Source organism: Uranotaenia lowii, chromosome 2 (genome assembly GCF_029784155.1).
Source record: "Uranotaenia lowii strain MFRU-FL chromosome 2, ASM2978415v1, whole genome shotgun sequence".
In the NCBI taxonomy this organism is placed as follows: Eukaryota; Metazoa; Arthropoda; class Insecta; order Diptera; family Culicidae; genus Uranotaenia; species Uranotaenia lowii.
The window spans coordinates 169,268,676-169,286,887 of NC_073692.1; the positions used below are offsets into that span (position 1 = coordinate 169,268,676).

Below are 18,212 nucleotides of genomic sequence, written 5' to 3' on the forward strand. Positions count from 1 at the left end.
CATACTGATCCCATAAAAATACGATATGAACAAAATATTACCATGAAATATGGCATTATGGCATACTTAACTATGTTTCATGCAAAAGAACTAGTGATGTGAAAATATTTCACCGAAATTTCTGTCTTGCTTAACATCCGTTTCTGCCATTTTCAATTTAATAATATCAAAATATTGCAAGTGTTAATGAAATATAGCTAAAAACATAAATATGCGCATTTAGCCCGCCAGTTTCAGAAATCGGCTATTTTGACTTCTTTTATTATAAAATTATTTTCACAAAAACTGTAAAAGATTTCAACAGAAAAATTGCTCTAACTTATATAAAACAGATGTCCGCTCATGTGTATATAGTTTTCAGACTCCTATCTATTGAAATATTGAAGAAAATGAGTGCTTTCCTTAATATGCGCATATAGCCTGCCTCTCCTCTACGATACGTACATAAGTGAACAACATATAGAAAAACATGCTTACGCAAAGCGACGACGATGATAGCCGAATTGAGATTTTTATCAAAGCTGAGGTATTAATAGTGGCCAAGGTTTCCCCATGGCCTACGTTACCCCATTCTCCCCTATATTCTACAAAACTGTTCCACTTTAGGCAGGGCCGGATTAAGCCATCGGGGGGCCCGGGGCAATTTTTCTCGGGGGGCCCTAAAAATTCGATTTTCTTTCAAATGCATTCCAGAAAATATAAAACCTTTTAAACGTGTAAAAATACTGGAGATGAGTTCAGTATACTATCTCCAAATAGCCATGTTGTCTGCGTAAAAAATAGTTTCTGGTAACTTCAAATAAAAATTGTTAATTAATCACGTGCAAACATTACGGACGAGTTTAGAAATTTCTTATAAATGAAAACTCTGATTTAAGCTGCAATAAGCAAAATTTTATTCTCTTTTTTTTAAACCCTTATCACCAACTAAAATTCTCTAATTTAAAAAAAAATACTGGATAGATATTTTAAATGATTTTCATATCATCATTGATCGTTTGGTTTGTGCTTATTCGAGAAATATTTACCCAGTGACAATTAGGAAATATCATGAAGATTTGAAACATAGAAAACAAAATAAAAAAAAACAAAATAATTAAATCCACATTCTATAGAGATACAGATATAAAAGTATAAGCAAACAAAACTTTAAATCAGGTTATATTCAGAATTAAAATTAAGTTTCTCAAATCTAAATAATCATTTCAAATCAAGTTATGAGAAACTAAATATGAATTAAATAAAAAAAGAGATACAAAATTACAATCAGAGCAAAAGCAGAAATTGCACCAAATGTGAATTTCAATTCAATGTCTTTGAAATACAAAAATATCTTTTATGAGATGTTTTTGAATATGATTCTCAGCAGATAAATTTTTTTTATCAAACTTTTGTTCTAAATGTGATGAAAGTTTCATTCAATGCCCTCAAAGCCAAAGGGGTATGAGTGCAAAAATGATCCGTTGAAAAAAAAATTGAGAATAAACATTAAATGTTCAAAAAACAGAATCAGTTATCATTGAAAAAATCAGATAAGGAATCCAAATGAGTTTAGTACCTTAAACAAAGATCCTGAATTTTCAAAATTCAGAAAATTATGAAACTGAACTTCATTAAATGAACAAACAACACAAAACATGAAAATCCCAAATGAATTGAATCTGGGAAAAGATAAGATTACGATAATAGAAATATTTATTTTAAGAAAATCACTCAATGATACTAGCAACTCAACTATTAGATCATTTTTATGATAATTGAGAATGATCATTTGGCAAATGATATGCTGAATTCGGGATAATCACTTCAGTTGATGATAAAATTTTGGTGAGGTCAGTTGAAAATGTTCCAATACAAATTTCAAGTCTAAGACAGAAATTGGGATGCAAATTCAATAAAGAAACCCCGATTGGTTCAATTTAAGCAACTACAGTTTTTTTTTTTGAGATTTTACTTTCAAAAATAGGGAGGGAAAAGGGTTTAAAATAAACCAATGAAAATTTCAATTATATTGATTGAAAGGTGAAAAGTTTTTATAATACGCGGTATTAATCCGAATACTGCCCGGGTAAAATTCTGAAATGTTTATCATAAAGTGAAAATAGCCGCTATTTTAGTGCAGTAAACCATAACTTGGAAACTTAACGTAATAACAAACATTATTGTTGTGCAAGACGTTTGAATGTTATGAAAATGAGGAGATGTTTTTTCTTTATTTTTCCTATTCTGTTCAGAGTGACGTAACTGATATGTTTCGATAAAAAATGAAAATTTAAGGTGTTTCGCCTCATATTCTTCTTAATTATTTTTCTTATTCGGGTTTGTTCAGAAGATTTTTATTGTGAATATAAAAAATGTGGGAGAGGTCCTTCACTGCTTACTCTAGGGGGTCCCATAACTTTTTTAAGACAAAAACTAATCTAAATATTTTTTCACGGGTGCCCTTAAGTTTTTATATTTCAAATTTTCATTCCAATTTTCTAGTTTTGTATTTTTTCATGGATTTGTAGTAGTATGATTAGAGTAATGTTATAACTTTTTTTCCCTCGGGGGCCCCCTGAGCTGGGGGGCCCGGGGGCAATTGCCCCTTTTGCCCCCCCTTTAATCCGGCCATGACTTTAGGTGACTCAAAACTCTTTCAAACATACCTAGCAAGTTTGAGCTCTGTCTGAAAAAAAAAAACGTAAAAAAACTGAAAATTTTGAAAACAATTTGTTTTAAACCCTTCTAATTTTTTTGCTTAGCTTCTACCATGTTGACGTCTTCAACAAAATTACTACACTTTTAACAATTTTAGAATTTGCTGAGAACATGACAGCTCAAAAATGAAAGTTACAAAAAAAACAATATTTCTATCTTAAGATTGCCAGGTTGCCTGGTTTTATCCGGGTTTGTCCGGATATTCAATACAAAATTTGGGAACAGTCCGTCCCGGCCCGGTTGGCCGGATTTCAAAGAAAAATTCCCGGATTTTGCCAAGATTTATTCACTTTTTTCGGTAAATCAAACAAAAATAAACAATTAGTATTGTAGGGGAGATGGGGGCATAATGGTCACCTTAAGGAAAACGGTTATTTAACCATAAAAAAAAGCTATAATATGGAGGTTACATTATTGTTTCGTGTTCAGACACTTGAAAAGCCTATTCCCTAACGGGCTGAAACGTGAAAAACTAGATGAAAATGTTAAAACATGCATTTTAAAAAATTTTGCCAAAAGCTGAAAACCAGCCACTGTGGAGGCATAATGAGAACCCCCCCTGAGGCAGTATGAGCACCATTAATCAGAGCAAGATGTGCGTTTTTGCCGGGGAATCTAGCAGCGAATTCAATTCGATGAAGTCAGGTGAGTCGTAGATTCATCAAACAAAGCAATAACCAAATAATCTAGGTCTGTTTGTAGAATACAAACAATTCACGCACGCTCATACATTAAGTGCTTTGTTCGGAGGATGATGCTGCTAGCCGTAAATGTAACAATAAAAAAATCGATCATGAATTGTGAATGGAAAAAAATCACCTTGAACAGAAATCTAACTCTAGTCTTTTGATTACCTCTCCGACACCTTACCAATAGGCTAAATTGTCGGATGAAAACTAGTCAAGGTGTGGCGCTATAAATCAATTTTAATTCGCTGCTAGATTCTACGGCAGAAAATGCTCATTATGCCTCGATAATATGGTGCTCTATATGCCCCTAGTCAACAAATTTAAGTAAAAACGTGTTTTAAAATTGATAAAAGTGAAAAATCAAAAATTTTATGATGGTAAAAATTGAGAAACAATGTGTACATCATGTTGCAGTGCGTACATTATAGATCAAGGTTATTTTAAGATCATAAGAGCTTATTTCGTGGTGCTCAAAAATTATAATATTTTCGTAACTTGAGAACCAAGCTAGTTTTTTTTAAATATCTCTGTAAATATGATAAGAAGATTCCTTTTTTTGTGAAAAATTAATACTATAGGAAGTACGAAACAAATCCTCATGAAAATTTATTTAAGAAAATACGCACTTTCGTAGAAAAGCGTAGTTCTCATTATGCCTCGGGTGCTCGTTATGCCCTCATCTCCCCTAATTTTTTTTTATTTATGCCTCTAAACCGAAATTTTTCGAGCAAGTTTTTTTTTTGAATAGCCGTAGTAGTTTTTTTTAAATCTTGAATACGATTTAAAATCTGTCAAAGAGTTATGATGAAAATTTGTTCTCTTGATTTTTGTTAAGTAGTAAGTTAGTAATTCCTGAATTTTGAGAAAATTTGCACGAATATTGCCCGGATTTTTTGTCGTCAACTTTAAAATCAAATACCCGGATTCTGCTAGGTTTTTTATATGACATTGATATTTGTCCGGCCCGTACACGTGCTGAAAAATTCGGGCCCTATTCTATCTCACTAGTTGATTTAATGACTTTAATCAAAAGCTCTTCAATTTTTAATGTAGGTGAAATGTCTCGAAGGAACTATATAGCTCTAAACGCTTTGTTTTGGTGTAAACAATTTTGATCAAATTTTTGTATCGTTTTCCCCTGTGTGGAGAGGCCGAATCAGAAACTTACAAACAACAGCAGCATCCTTAAAAATTTGCATTTCCCGAGCTCAACTGTTCTTTTTTCACCGGGGGTAGAATCGAAACAAAAATTTCGTAGCAGCAGCCTTAATAATCTGCGCTTCCTGTGCCAATCCGTCTTTCGGTTGGAGGCCGAAACAGAAACAATTTTTTCGTATTTATTTTATTTATCTTCAGTGTTAACGAATACAACTTTTAATTTTTTTTATGTTTATCAAATTTCATTTATTTTCTGAACATTTTTATTCAAAGGAGTAAGGAGAATCGATTTACATACATTAAAACATCAAGACATTTGCAATACAAATTTAGCCAATGTTGTTACAAGTTCTGTGACTACCAGGCTTGGCAAAAGTCATCGTCATGAGGCGTGAAGCTGTGACTGTGAAGCCTCTTGGTCCGTCAAACTCAATTGACTATTCCTTAACGACCAGTCACTTCGTTTGCCAGTCATTCATTCCCCATTCATTTGAAGCTAAAATAATAACCTAGTCAAGCAATCGCATTCAAACGACCGATGACGAAAAAGAAACGCATTTATTATTATTGTTGCTCCTGCCAGCAAGCTCGTTTTCAGTTTTTTATTGCTATTGTTGCTCTCTGCCAGCAAGTCGTTCAATTAGTTGTACCTGCCGTCAGCAGCCGATCGAAGTGTGAAGAGATTTGCCAGTCACTCTCAGAAGAAATTTTGACCTTGTGTAGGAGCTCCGCCAGTCGATGATGGAGAAATGTTGTTTGTTGTTGTGCTTTATCCGTCATGCGAGTAGTGAGGCTCCGTCAATTGAGAACAGTGCCAGTCGTTTGATGAAACAAAACTAGTCGGGTCAAGCGTGACGGGCGAAATTTACCATCACTGGTGACTACTAAAAAAAAAACTAAAAAAAATTCTTTCAAATACCTACCCTTTAAAAAATTTACAATTTCATTTTTTCTTAATATCTATTTAAAAATATAAAGCTTTTAATAAATTTGCTATTGCATGTATTGCCTACTATTTATTTTGGTTTTTATTGCATACTCAATGGCGCCAATTGCCTTCTAAGTTTAGTTCGATACTTCGAATAAGCTTCTCTGAAAACTTGATATATTTAAATAAATTGCAGGATTTTACTTCAAGCAAAGTTTAACTTATCAAAGAACAAACTTAATCATTAACAATTTATAAATACTGCCTTAAAAACCCAATATTCGAAATCCCGTTCAAAGGTATCGGTCGTGATTTTGCTATTCTTATGAATCTCAATTGAGAGATTCACTCAGACACGTCGGTCTCTCACAAGAATAGGTCAATGATTGACTTTGTTTTGTTTGATTTGCCTTGTGGTGCCAAAATATCAAACGTTGCCATACACATTTATTTTATTTTTTTTATCTTCAGTGTTGCCGAATGTTGTATTATTATTTTACTATATATATTTTATTAAATTTGATTTATTTTCTGCATATCTTTCATCTCATCTCTACAGTATCCAAACTTTCAAGCAAACAACAGTATTCCCTTCATTCCGATTTATTGTATGTATTTGAAATAAAAAAAAAATACAAACTTCAATAACATGAAGAAATAAAAAAGTTTCTCTCTTAAAATATTTAAAACATAAAAAAGAATACATTTCTTAAAATTTCTCGAAAAGAAGAGTACGCTCATTTTTCGATCGAAAAAGAATACATTTACCCTACGAAGAGTATAATGGTATCCCTACTATATACGCAAACGTATTCCATTCATCGGTGACGGAACTGATCATAACTTTACTATAAAGCATCTATGTTCAATCAGATATAAGAGAAAAATTAGTTTTTCATACGAATATAGATAGGCTCAAATTTTTTGATTGAATTTTCAATCTAAATCGTTACCAAGCAAATAGTTAAACAGGCGTTCAATGAAATTGTACATGCATTTCCGAGTGTTCGGCATCGTAATGGTTGTAAAAATTCAGGCTCTTTCTGAACTTCTGGCCACAATTTAAACGCAGCATTCGATGAATTTATATTTATTCAGACACTAAGAGCAAGTTCACTCGTGTTGGGAAAAAGTGATAGAAATTTTGACACTTTTAGGACATTTAGAGCAAATTCACTGGTGTTGGAAAAAGGTGGTAGAAATTTTAAGATTTTGAAAATTTTACCATGCAAAAATGTTTTCAAGATCTTTGGTCGGTGTATTTTTTTACAATACTGTTTCTAATTCAGCCGTATGTGATAGAAATATTGCTATTTTTGCATTACAGCATGCGAAACTACAACACGTGTTGTTAAAAAACTTGAAGGCCTTGAAATTGTTTTTGCATGGCAGAATTTTCAAAATGAGCAAAAAGTGTCAAAAATGAAAAAACATTTTCAAGATCTGCGGCCTTCAAGTTGTTTTTACAACACGGGTTCTATTTTCGTAAGCTGTGATGCAAAAATAGCAATTTTTCTATCACATACGGCTGGAATAGAAACAGTGCTGTAAAAAATACAACGCCTATAGATCTCGAAAACATTTTTACATGATAAAATTTTTAAAAATGTGCTACAAGTGTCAAAATGTCTACCACTTTTTCCCAACACGAGTGAACTTTCTCTAACGTAGAGTAAAATGCATAGTAACACAAATTATAAATAATTTAGGAAGAAAATTATTAAGCTATCAACAGCAGCAGGGTTTATTTATTTCTTCAGAACATAGTAGGGCTGTTACAGTATCACCACTGACCATACTGACTGGACACTCGATTTCGTTTTCTGGATAATTTTTCCAACAGTACGCAATGTCGATTCTAGAGTGCGCATCGATCGATTTGAAGAAATGCTATCCCAGTTAGGAAATGCCACCCAACTTTCAAAATAAAACACGCAATTTCTACAATAAAATCGGGCTAAACAGGACCATTTTTCCTATAGGGCATTTTTTGTCAAATTTTTCAGGTTCGCCACCTGCCGTCGGTATTGCGAACCTGCGAAATCTGACAACAAAAAATTAGACAGAAAATGGTTGAATGTTTGTTCTAAGTGTCATGTCAGTGTGGTCAGTGGTATCACTGTTCACATGGTCTGTTGCTTAATCGTGGGGATAAGAATGAGATAAAACTAATTATTTGGATAAAGATTCAACCAGATTACCCAAATCAAAGCTTGTGAATTTTGTAGGATGTGTACTCAAACGAATTTAGCTTACAATTCCGTTCTAATTTTTCTTTTCAGATGTTCAACTTCCAAGAAACAATCTACGAAACAAGCGCCCGATTGTTGTTTATGGCCGTAAAATGGGCAAAGAATCTTCCGAGTTTTGCCAGCCTTACCTTCCGAGATCAGGTAAATTTGTTTGTTAGAGATGGGAATCTTTAAAATTTTCTAATGTCATACTCAATTTTAGGTTATTCTTCTCGAAGAATCCTGGGCCGAACTGTTCCTGCTGAATGCCATCCAGTGGTGTATGCCAATAGAGACATCGGCCTGTACTTTGTTCTCGCTCAACGAACATTGCGCCAGTACGAACAACTCCGGAGTTTTCAAACCGGGACAGGTACTTGGAACAACACATTTCAATCGAGTTCATGGAATAATCCTAGGTTTTTGTTTCTTTAGTTGGCCCAAGACCTCCGGGTGCTGAACGACACTCTGTGCAGGTTCAAATCGGTGATGGTTGACCCGGCCGAATTCGCCTGCATGAAGGCAATCGTTCTGTTCCGATCCGAAGCACGTGGCTTGAAGGACCCAGTTCAGATAGAAAACCTTCAAGATCAAGCGCAGGTGAATTTCGAATTTTAAACTTTAATGGAATAAGGTTATAACAATGATTTTATCCCTCAGGTTATGCTGGCTCAACATTCCCGCAGTCAATTTCCCGGACAGATCGCTCGATTCGGTCGGCTGCTGCTGATGTTGCCGCTGCTGAGAATTATCAATTCGCATAAAATCGAATCGATTTACTTTCAGAAAACTATCGGAAACACCCCGATGGAAAAGGTCCTTTGTGATATGTACAAAAATTAGCGACCGAAAGCTGTTGCCGTCATGTGAATAGAAATTTATTTGTAGGTTAGATTAGTGGACAACACACATAAAAACCGCAACCATAAAAGCATATTTAATGCCAGTCACTGCACAAAATTTCTAAAAGCACTAGGTTAGGAAAATGGGAACACATTCGAAACCCCAAACAACCGAATTGCACCACCAAAGCATAACAGATTACCGCTAGCTAACCTTAAATTCGGACCCGTTCCTCGAAAATCCATTTAGGTTAGATCCCGATAAACGTAGAACGTGTGCAATACCTAATTGTTTTATTTTGCGTTTGTGTGCGGAAACGTTTGGTCAAAATTGTCAACGGGAGTAAATGGCCGGCATGCAAGAAGGGAAAAAATTGCACAACCAATTTACTTCATTACTTGAAAATGTGTTTGGGGCTAGCTTTCGCCTAAATTCGAAAAGTTTTGCATCCACAATCAATGGTTTTGATTGTGACGTTCAATTAGCTTTTCCGGAAAGACGTCTAAGTCGAGAGAGTAAATATAATTTTCAATTGTTTCTTAGTTGAAATACCAAAACTATTAATTTTTAAACATTAATGAAAGAATCAGCAATCTGGTTCACTGATGGTCGCAGAAAAAAAAAACAAAGCTGTTTTCTCACTTGATCCACGCGGGAGAAAAAAAGGAACAAAATCGTCTTCAAAATCTGCAAACATGGCGGACTTATTATCATATAACCATTTAGTCCGACCTCGAGTAACTATTTTTACGACATTTAACTTGCGTTAGTTGAAATTACGATTCGCAGTAACGTTTTGAATGACTTGAGTTATCATTTTTAATGCGATTTTTTGTTTGCTGGGTAGGGATCATTGGAACTTATGACATACATCTTGGAAAACTTTTTCTTAAAAAAATAAGAGTTTACTATTGGTTTGAAAATTTGGCGTTATGAAGTTCATATTATGCTTTTACGACTGACATATTGGAATAACTATTTTGATTATTTTTTTTTTCATATGACAACTATTTTACAGTGATAAAATAGATCTTTATTTTATTAAATTTCTCAAACAAAATGCAATAAATTCTAAACATATTTTTTCGAAATTATTTTGAGATAACACGTTTGTTGTTTTGTTCTGTTTGGCAAATTTTTCTAGAACATTCTAGAACATAGGGGAGATTTGGATTACTTGATTTTCTTTTCCTGTGTACACCATATCTTTCAGGGAAAATTATCCTTTTAAAATCTCATTTTTTCTCTGAAAGATTTACAGAGGTTTAGTTTCAGAATTTCAACAACTTTTGTTGAACGAAAAACTTTGATCGTTGAGGAAAATTGTGTGACAAATTTGAAAACAGACATATACACAGGGACTAAGGAACAATAATTTAAGTCTTTTTTCGGTTCTGTTTCTACGCACTTCAACCTTTTTTGGAAATATCTTAAGACTTACTTGTAGTCACATTCAGGGCCATAGGAAGAACCGCCTCAGGAGGGGGGGGGGGGGGTGGGGTATTTGGTGGCTGTGTTTAAATATAAAAATTTTACTTAACAATGCATGAGTAATTTTTGTAATTCTAGTAGGTACTGTTTGAGTGTTTATTTTTAAGTTCTTTTACATTAATAGTTTTTCGTACATAAAAGTTACTTCTAAAAATATGTCCCGAAGTCAACTTAACGCTTAGCTGAATTTTTATAAAGTATAAAGTTATCTTTGTAACAAAATAAGGAACTTACTTTCAACGATGTTAAAATTTTTGAATGTGCTTCAGAGTCTGGCAGATTTAGTTCATTTGATTTGAGTGTAAAACAAGTTTTTAAAAGTCAACAATTTCTTAAAAATAACTTTTTCTATGCTTAAATCATTTAAACTGAATCTATCAAACTTTTGGGCGAAGTATTTAAACCATCGATGTAAATAAATCAAAATTTCAAAAGTTTAAGGAAAATATTAAAAATTATCGGTTTAAATCTGATTATAGCAAATATGATCCAAACTGAGGATTTTGATTCGAAATAAATTGGCACATGTTTTAACACCAAATATTTTTCCTTAAAAATCAATTCCATAATTAAGATCTTTTAATGATTAAAGGCATTTAAACGTTTATCTACTGAATAAGATTCGCTAAATAAACTTAAATTCTACTTTGTATTCGTGATTTTTGGTTGATTTTTTTATACAAACTAATTTTAATAAAACATTGAAATTTTAAATTGAACTAGTAATAAAAATTACTATTTACATTCCTCAACGAAACATTCATCTTTACATTTTTATTTTGATTGTAAAGCTCATTTACGAGCGAAATCAGAATCTGACTTTTCAATATAAAATCTGAGTCTGTATGAACCTGAATTTTAATTTCAATTTTGAATTTGTTTTTAAAGTTTCAAAACGATTTCTGAAATATTCAAAATGAATTCTGAGACTTAATTCCAGATCAGAATTTTAAATACGAGCCAAAAAGTGAATTTTGTTTCATGAATCTTTTATTTTTTCTCTGATGTGTTTTGTCTCAATTTGAATTTATTATTTCAATTTTTTAAATCCAACTTCTACAAACTGAAAAATATCTTTTTCAAATGATGAATCTGATAATGATTTTTCAATCCTGAATTGTCATTAAGAAGCTTTGTTTAGTTTGAACTCTGCATAAGAATTAAATTTTAGAACATCGAAATATGAAACAAAAACTCAGGATGGTATCTCATTTTCTTTTTTATATTCCGAAAATTATTATTTAAACATCAAAAAGCATGTTAGCTTTAAAAATGATGTATCAAATCATCAGATTTGGAAAAGTTATGAATTCGAGCTTCGAAAATCATGAAAATTTTATTAAAATTCATAGTTTTCGAATCTAGAACTCATAGTTTTTGAAACTGATGAGGCCAAATTTGAACCGGAATTTCAAACCAGCTTTTCATTTCTAATTTCTAATGATGATTCGAACTGATGATAGGAATTCTCAACTATGTAACTATGTAACTAGAATCTGCAAAATGTGTTGTATCTCAATTTAAATTTAAATTCAGAACTGAATTTCTATCAACAAGTGAGAATTTTTTCAAACTGTAACAGAATTATGAACCTGGGATCAGTTTCCGAGAATTTGGCATCAGTTCTGAGTCAAGATTGTTACTCTTGAATAACCTGAATCATCGAAATTTGATTGGTAATTCAACATTTTCAGTGTAGAGTAGAATACCTCGCTTGCTTTGTTGGATCCTCATGGTCACATTTCTTAAAATTCATGTTAAAATTGTTTTAAGAAATACTCAAATATTATTTTCGAAGCATGCTAGGTAGCCTTTTTATTGAAACAAAATTTGCTAAAACGTAATAAATTGATCAAATTAGGAAATTTCAACATCAACACAATTCACTCTGAATCATATTAAGATTTTTTTTCCAATTCAAACACAATAATACGATTAATAAACCTTCATTCTCGATTTTGAAAAAAAAACTTAAAGCTAAAAGAATCTTTAAAACGTGGAAAAATGTAAATGGGGGTATTTTTATAAAAAAATATTATTTTGGAAGCATCAGAAATCCTTGGTACATGTTTATTAGATCTAAAATATCTTTTGGCATTAAGGTCTGAAAACTAAGACCGTTCTGAATGGATCTTTGAGGAAAAAAATCCTAAGTTAGATAGAAGAGGTGAAACAGTTGTACAAATATGTACAATACTTACTTTTCGTATGAGTTGAATCAAATCAGTGATTGTGAGATAGTTGTAACAATATTTATGTGGAAATTTCACGATGAGTAAGTCTTAAATGTTTCCAAATTTAAGGGATAAAAATATTGAATTGTGAAGAGCTGAAAGTCATGTTCCTTTGCCCCTGTGGTTATGCAATATTTAATTTATGTTCTAAATTTTTCCTCAGCGATATTTCAGTCAACAAAAGTTGTTTCAAATCATTAAACTAAGCTCCCGTGTATTTTTCACTTAAAAATGGGGTAAATTTTCCCTAAAAGATGTGAAGAACACATAAAATGGAGATCCAGAAATCCAACAACATCCAACTCTTCTCTAAAGTTTCGCCTTTACTACTCTCCGAACTCTAATCCACATACAAATATTTGAAAAATCTAAACATTGTTCATGCATTAAAAACGGATGAAATCGGTCGTTATTTAACGAAATTCGAATTAGGTTCCGGTCGGGGCGGTCGAACATTTTGAGACCTCAAGAACAGTGATGAAGTCCATTTTTGAAGCCTAACAGCTTTTTTTTTTTATTTTAACTCTATTCGAAATTCAATCTTGGGATGATATATTTCTCAAAATTAAGGCTCTAAGAAAAACCGTCCTCAAAAAAAATCGGCCAGAGGGGACCAAAGTTATTAATGAAAAACTGGTTTTTCATGTTCCTCCCGAACAAAATGCCTGGTTTTATCCGGGTTTTCGAGGATAATTAATTTGAAAATAATAATTTCATTGGAAAAGCCAAATAGTGTTGTGATTTTTTTTTATTTATGCGCAAAACGAAATTTTTTAGCAAGTTTCATAAAAATCATCATGAAATGTTTTTGAAAGCCTAAAATACAGATTAAAATCTGCTGATAAATTTTGATGAAATTTAAAAAAATTGATTTATTTTTATTTTTGATAAGTAATTAAAATGTTTTGACCAAAGTTGCCCAGATATTGGTCGACAAAGTTTGAAATCAAGAAAACCTATTTATTTTATCAAAAATAATGATTTGTAGTTTTTCCTTTGAAATCAAAACAGTGTCGAAAAAAAAAACATATTTTGACACTGTTTTGAAAATTGTATCGAAAAGTACTACTTTTTTAAAACCGGTTTTTTTCAGTGAAATAGTAAGTTTAAAAAACTACAATTTTAGTGAGGAGTTGCAAAAAGATGTTTCGTTACTCTTCTGAGCTTATTTAAAAGAAAATTGATAACGATGATTTACAATCGTTACTTTTTTTTAGTTCGTAGACAATGATAAAAATTGACGGTAAACAAACGAAGTGTAAAAAAATCTAAGCCTTTTAACTTAGTTATCAGAAATCTAAATGTTTGGAATTTGGAATCAAACTTCTAAATATGAAACAAAAAAAACCATACGCAAAGTGAGATTTCGAACTCCAGAAGGTTCAATTCAGATATCTTAATTCCGAATTCAGAAGAGTAAGAAAATCTCATCAATTACTGTATCAGATTCAGTTTTTGGCCCCTAATAAAAGAGCACGAGATATTTTTTTTTTGGATATTGTTTAACGCCTATTTATAAACTACTGATTATTTGATAGGACTAACCAAATTTATTAAATTCACTACCGAAAAACAAGCTTTAAAATGTTAAGGAAAACGTAAAACTCAAGTTCAAATTAATTCTCATGCTCAATCAATGCTGAAAAGTCAACAACAGTATCGAAAACTGCTACCTTTTGACACTGATTTTTGCTTGCAAATTTACAATCAATGACATACTTTCTATGCAACTTTCAGTCATTGGCATGGTCGTCCGCATGCGGTTTTTTAAGAGATGTGCTTCTTGTAGGTTGAATCCATGCAATTTAACGAATTTGACAAAAATTTTGTATGCTAATCGTAAAAATAAAAAAAAAATTAATCAACAAACGGAAAAAAGAAACTTTTCAAATTTTTTTTTTTTTTGTAGGAAAAGCATACCTTTTCGTAAACTTCGTAACGAAAACAAACATCTTACCTAGTACGGAGTTGCAAAAAATTTGTTAATGCAACAGATTTCAAAAAAGTTATTTACACAACATGTTTCTAAAAGGGGTTTTTTTTAGCATGAATTGTTATTTACGTCGATCTGCAAGCAAGCTTTTATGCAAATTCGGTAAAAAATTCTCAAAAAAATCCGTTGATTTACCTATAAGTAGCACATCTCAACAAAAACCGCACGTTTTGAAAACTTTAAATTCAAAAAAGCATAAATCATTGTTTAGTGAAAATTTACCGGTTTGAACAATGAATACGATTCGTATTATACGAATAGTTGGGGGAGATTGCAAATTTATATTTTCTTCCAACTTTCAAATATTTCGGCCGGTTGTTTTGGAATTGATTCAAATTCAAAGCATTTCATTAGGTATAAAGGAAAACTATAGTAAATTTGTTCTCAAAAAACACATTTTTTTTTGTTCTTGCATGCTGGCTATTGAATCCAAACACTTATCGATGAATATGGTATATGGTTTCTATTTGTCAATTTCAAACCGCCAAAAAGGCGCTGTATAAAAAAAACCTCACCATGAGTCGTTGCAATTCAAATAGGTACGGATTCGGCAAATTCCTAAACATTATTAGTCTCACGGTAGTTTAATAAGTGATAAATGCAACGAGCCGAGCAGATATTCTTAGTCAAATGTAAATTGTGCAATTTTTGAAAAATTGTATTGTTAAATGAAAATGATGGCACTGCGCTAAGAGAGTTAAACAGAAAAAAGAATTAAAATACTAAGTGAAAACAAACACCCATTTCAGTTCCTTGAGAGCAACTGACACTTGAATGATTTGTGTACATTGATGCATCAGAACTAATAAAATGTTTTAAAACAAAGACAGAGTACTTCTAAGTAAATATCACAATTCGAAATATGGTCGCGATACAATGTTCAAAAGAAGCAGACATATTCCAGACAGTTTGATTTCAAGAACTCAGGATAGTTTTTACCAAAATTAATTTTAAAAAAAAATTAATTACGATCCTTATTGAGCTTAACTTTACTTATATAGGGTTAGTTGCCCTACTTTGGACCCATTAAGCGGTGGTTTTTAAATAATCATGTTTTTCTCACGAATGGACGTGAAATTTATATCATTCAGGAAGTTCATTCATAAGTACTGATCTTATCTGCAAGTTTCAATGAAAATTTTCAACATGAGTTTCGCCATTATTGAGAGACTTGCAAAGATATGGATGATTTAAATTTCCAACTTTGAACTTACTGTTCCTATTTTGGTACTGGACCGGTTCCTTTCATTGGACCTGGAACTAAAATATCTATAAAAAGTTTAATTTTTCGAAAATAAATAAACAAATTTATTGTAAATGTAATCTTCAATCAATTACTATAAAAAAATAGTATTACAGCTTTTTAATATTTAAAAAACTAAAATTTCTGTTATGAATATCACAAACACTTTCATTCCCCATCAGCTCTATCAGCAGAACGACAGCTGAAACTTGATTGTGTTTACTTACTTATAGTTTATTTGCGTAAATCTGGCAAAAATGTTGGAAATATTCAATACTGGTTCTGAATTATGCCCAAATTCAAAATTCGCATCATTGTTGATTTGTTGGATTTGTTACAAAGATTTGGTGATGTCAGGTCTAAACATGGAACATCAAAGTCGAAAGTTTCCTATATTTGGACCCTTTGCAAATTTTCCGAGTTTTCCATTGATTTTCATGAATTTTTGGAAAAAGGGGTAGTATGGTTCATATTCTTCGCAGTGAAAGTAGTTTCATTTTAAGCTTTGGCTTGGACAGTAAAAAATCGTGATTTTTTCTTAAACACTCTAATTTTTCAATACGCGCCTCACTGAATGAGCTGTCTGATTTACCACTAATGAAGAGGTACATTTTTAAAAACGTTGAAAATTTTATCAGAAAGACTTTTAATGGCAAAAAACAGTATGGTAGGGTTCAGGAAGAATAAGAGTTCATTGTGTGCATAGCAATATCTTTATTTTATGCCAGCAAAATGAATTATTTACAGTTTTCGGCATTTCAGGACTAAAGTAGGCTCTAGGTCCAAAGTAGGAGCACTCACCCTATCCAATTCTAGTTTTAATGAAAAAATATACAATGAAAAAGGTTGATTAAGCATTTCATAACAGCTTTTTTTCTGGGACTTTCACCCTATCGGATGATTCATCCCTATTCAAAAGAGCTTCTATCGAGTCCTTGAACCAAGCTTCTGGTTGGCATACAAGTTGCTTACAAGTAGCCTTTTGCTGTTCGCCTACTTGTAAGCATATTTCATCTACTTGTGTGCCACCAAAGTGCACGCAACGTTTGGCAAAAGCTTGCGTACTGCGTTAGCGATGTTATTCAAACGAAGGAAATGCAGAAACGATTAATACGCCACCGATAGTGCTGCGGAGAATAGCGTAAACAGCAAAAAGGATTGTTCTAGTACTACCTTAGGATTTTGGTGGCTTTTTCGGTACATTTCAATTTGAATCGTGCCGAGTGCGTACATAAAACAACTCCTATAACTGAGGTAATAAAACTTTTTTTTAAAAGGATTTTCATCCTTTTGGGATGATTCATCCTTCATCCATCTGTGTCTAGTGTTTTCTTTTCTTGTTTTGTTGTTCACATTTAAAGTAGGTAAAACGGAAAAGATAGTGTCAAAGAGAAAATTATACCATTTTTTTTTATTTTTCATGTTATAGGCACGAAAGAGAAAAATCGCCACAAACAGGAAATTACATTTTAACATTAGGTTTTCTTAAGAAGCTTCATCAGTTTTACCTCTTCAAAACTATTTTTACGCAATAAGAAGCTCAGGTACCTAAAAATACTCGCCGTATTAATTTGAAGTATGAAACAGAATAACAAAAGTGAACCAACATATGATTCGATGAATGCGCCCTGAGAAATTGTTAAGCAATACACGAAATGTTCAAGCCAATGATGGAAACGTTTTAATAAAGAGATGCGAATAAGATCAAATGTTTTCCACCTAGTATTGAAGGGATTCTGGTTGTCCAAATTATCGGATATCGATTAAGAAACGCTTGTTCACTGTTTGATGTAAACTTTATTATTATTCGTTACTATTTTTTTTCTCAAGGGATTTTAAGCATTCGTTACTATGTACATTGTACAACTATTGGCTATTTATACTGTTTGGTGTGTATGTGTGTGTGAGAGATCGAATGTATCGTCGTGTACGCTAATTGTACATGCAGGCTGTTGTATGTTATTGCTATTGTTGTTCGCTATTGTCTGTTGTCGCTGTCGATTGTCGTCTGCTGTTGTTGTTGTAGGTAGCAGGCTATTGTCTGTAGCCGGTAGATGGCTGCTATCTGCTTTTGCATGTCGCTGATTGGCTGACGCAATTGTCGGGTCGCTGATTGGCTGGCGCAAGCGTCGTGCGTTTTGGACATCGAATGTTCTCGATGAATGGAATGTTCTGGATGATTCGATGCGATGACGCAAGCAGGGATCGGCGGTAAAGTACACCACAGGATTAGGAAAAATCAATAAGGCTGGAACAATTATTTTATTTATTTACATAGTATTCCGTCTTACGACATAACTTGACGAACATAATTCCTAAAATTCACTCGGTCCATGGCAACCGTTCTCCAATTTCTCGGGCACCCCACGTTCGCCAGATCACGCTCCACTTGGTCTAACCACCTCGCTCGTTGCGCCCCTGCTCGTCTTGTTCCTACCGGATTCGTGGCGAACACCTGTTTTGCAGGACAGTCATCCGGCATTCTCGCAACATGTCCCGCCCAGCGTATCCGGCCAGCCTTCACCACCTTCTGGATACTGGGTTCGCCGTAGAGTCGCGCGAGCTCGTGGTTCATCCTTCGCCTCCACATTCCGTTCTCCTGTACGCCGCCAAAGATGGTTCTTAACACTCGTCGCTCGAATACTCCGAGTGTACGCAGGTCCTCCTCGAGCAATATCCATGTCTCGTGCCCGTAGAGAACA

At 32.9% G+C, this 18,212-nt stretch overlaps 1 protein-coding gene across 2 annotated transcripts in view; it reads left to right on the forward strand.

The window, feature by feature from the left end:
• Positions 1-10,018, forward strand: part of LOC129747581 (photoreceptor-specific nuclear receptor-like) — a 171,506-nt gene extending 161,488 nt beyond the window's left edge. For both annotated transcript variants that reach the window (XM_055741868.1, XM_055741869.1), the window contains 4 exons: positions 7,758-7,868; positions 7,930-8,079; positions 8,142-8,306; positions 8,367-10,018. In XM_055741868.1, coding sequence (XP_055597843.1) covers positions 7,758-7,868; positions 7,930-8,079; positions 8,142-8,306; positions 8,367-8,549 — 609 coding nt within the window. In that variant the 3' untranslated portion in view covers positions 8,550-10,018. The remainder of the gene's footprint in view (positions 1-7,757; positions 7,869-7,929; positions 8,080-8,141; positions 8,307-8,366) is intronic.
• Positions 10,019-18,212: the final 8,194 nt, after the last annotated feature.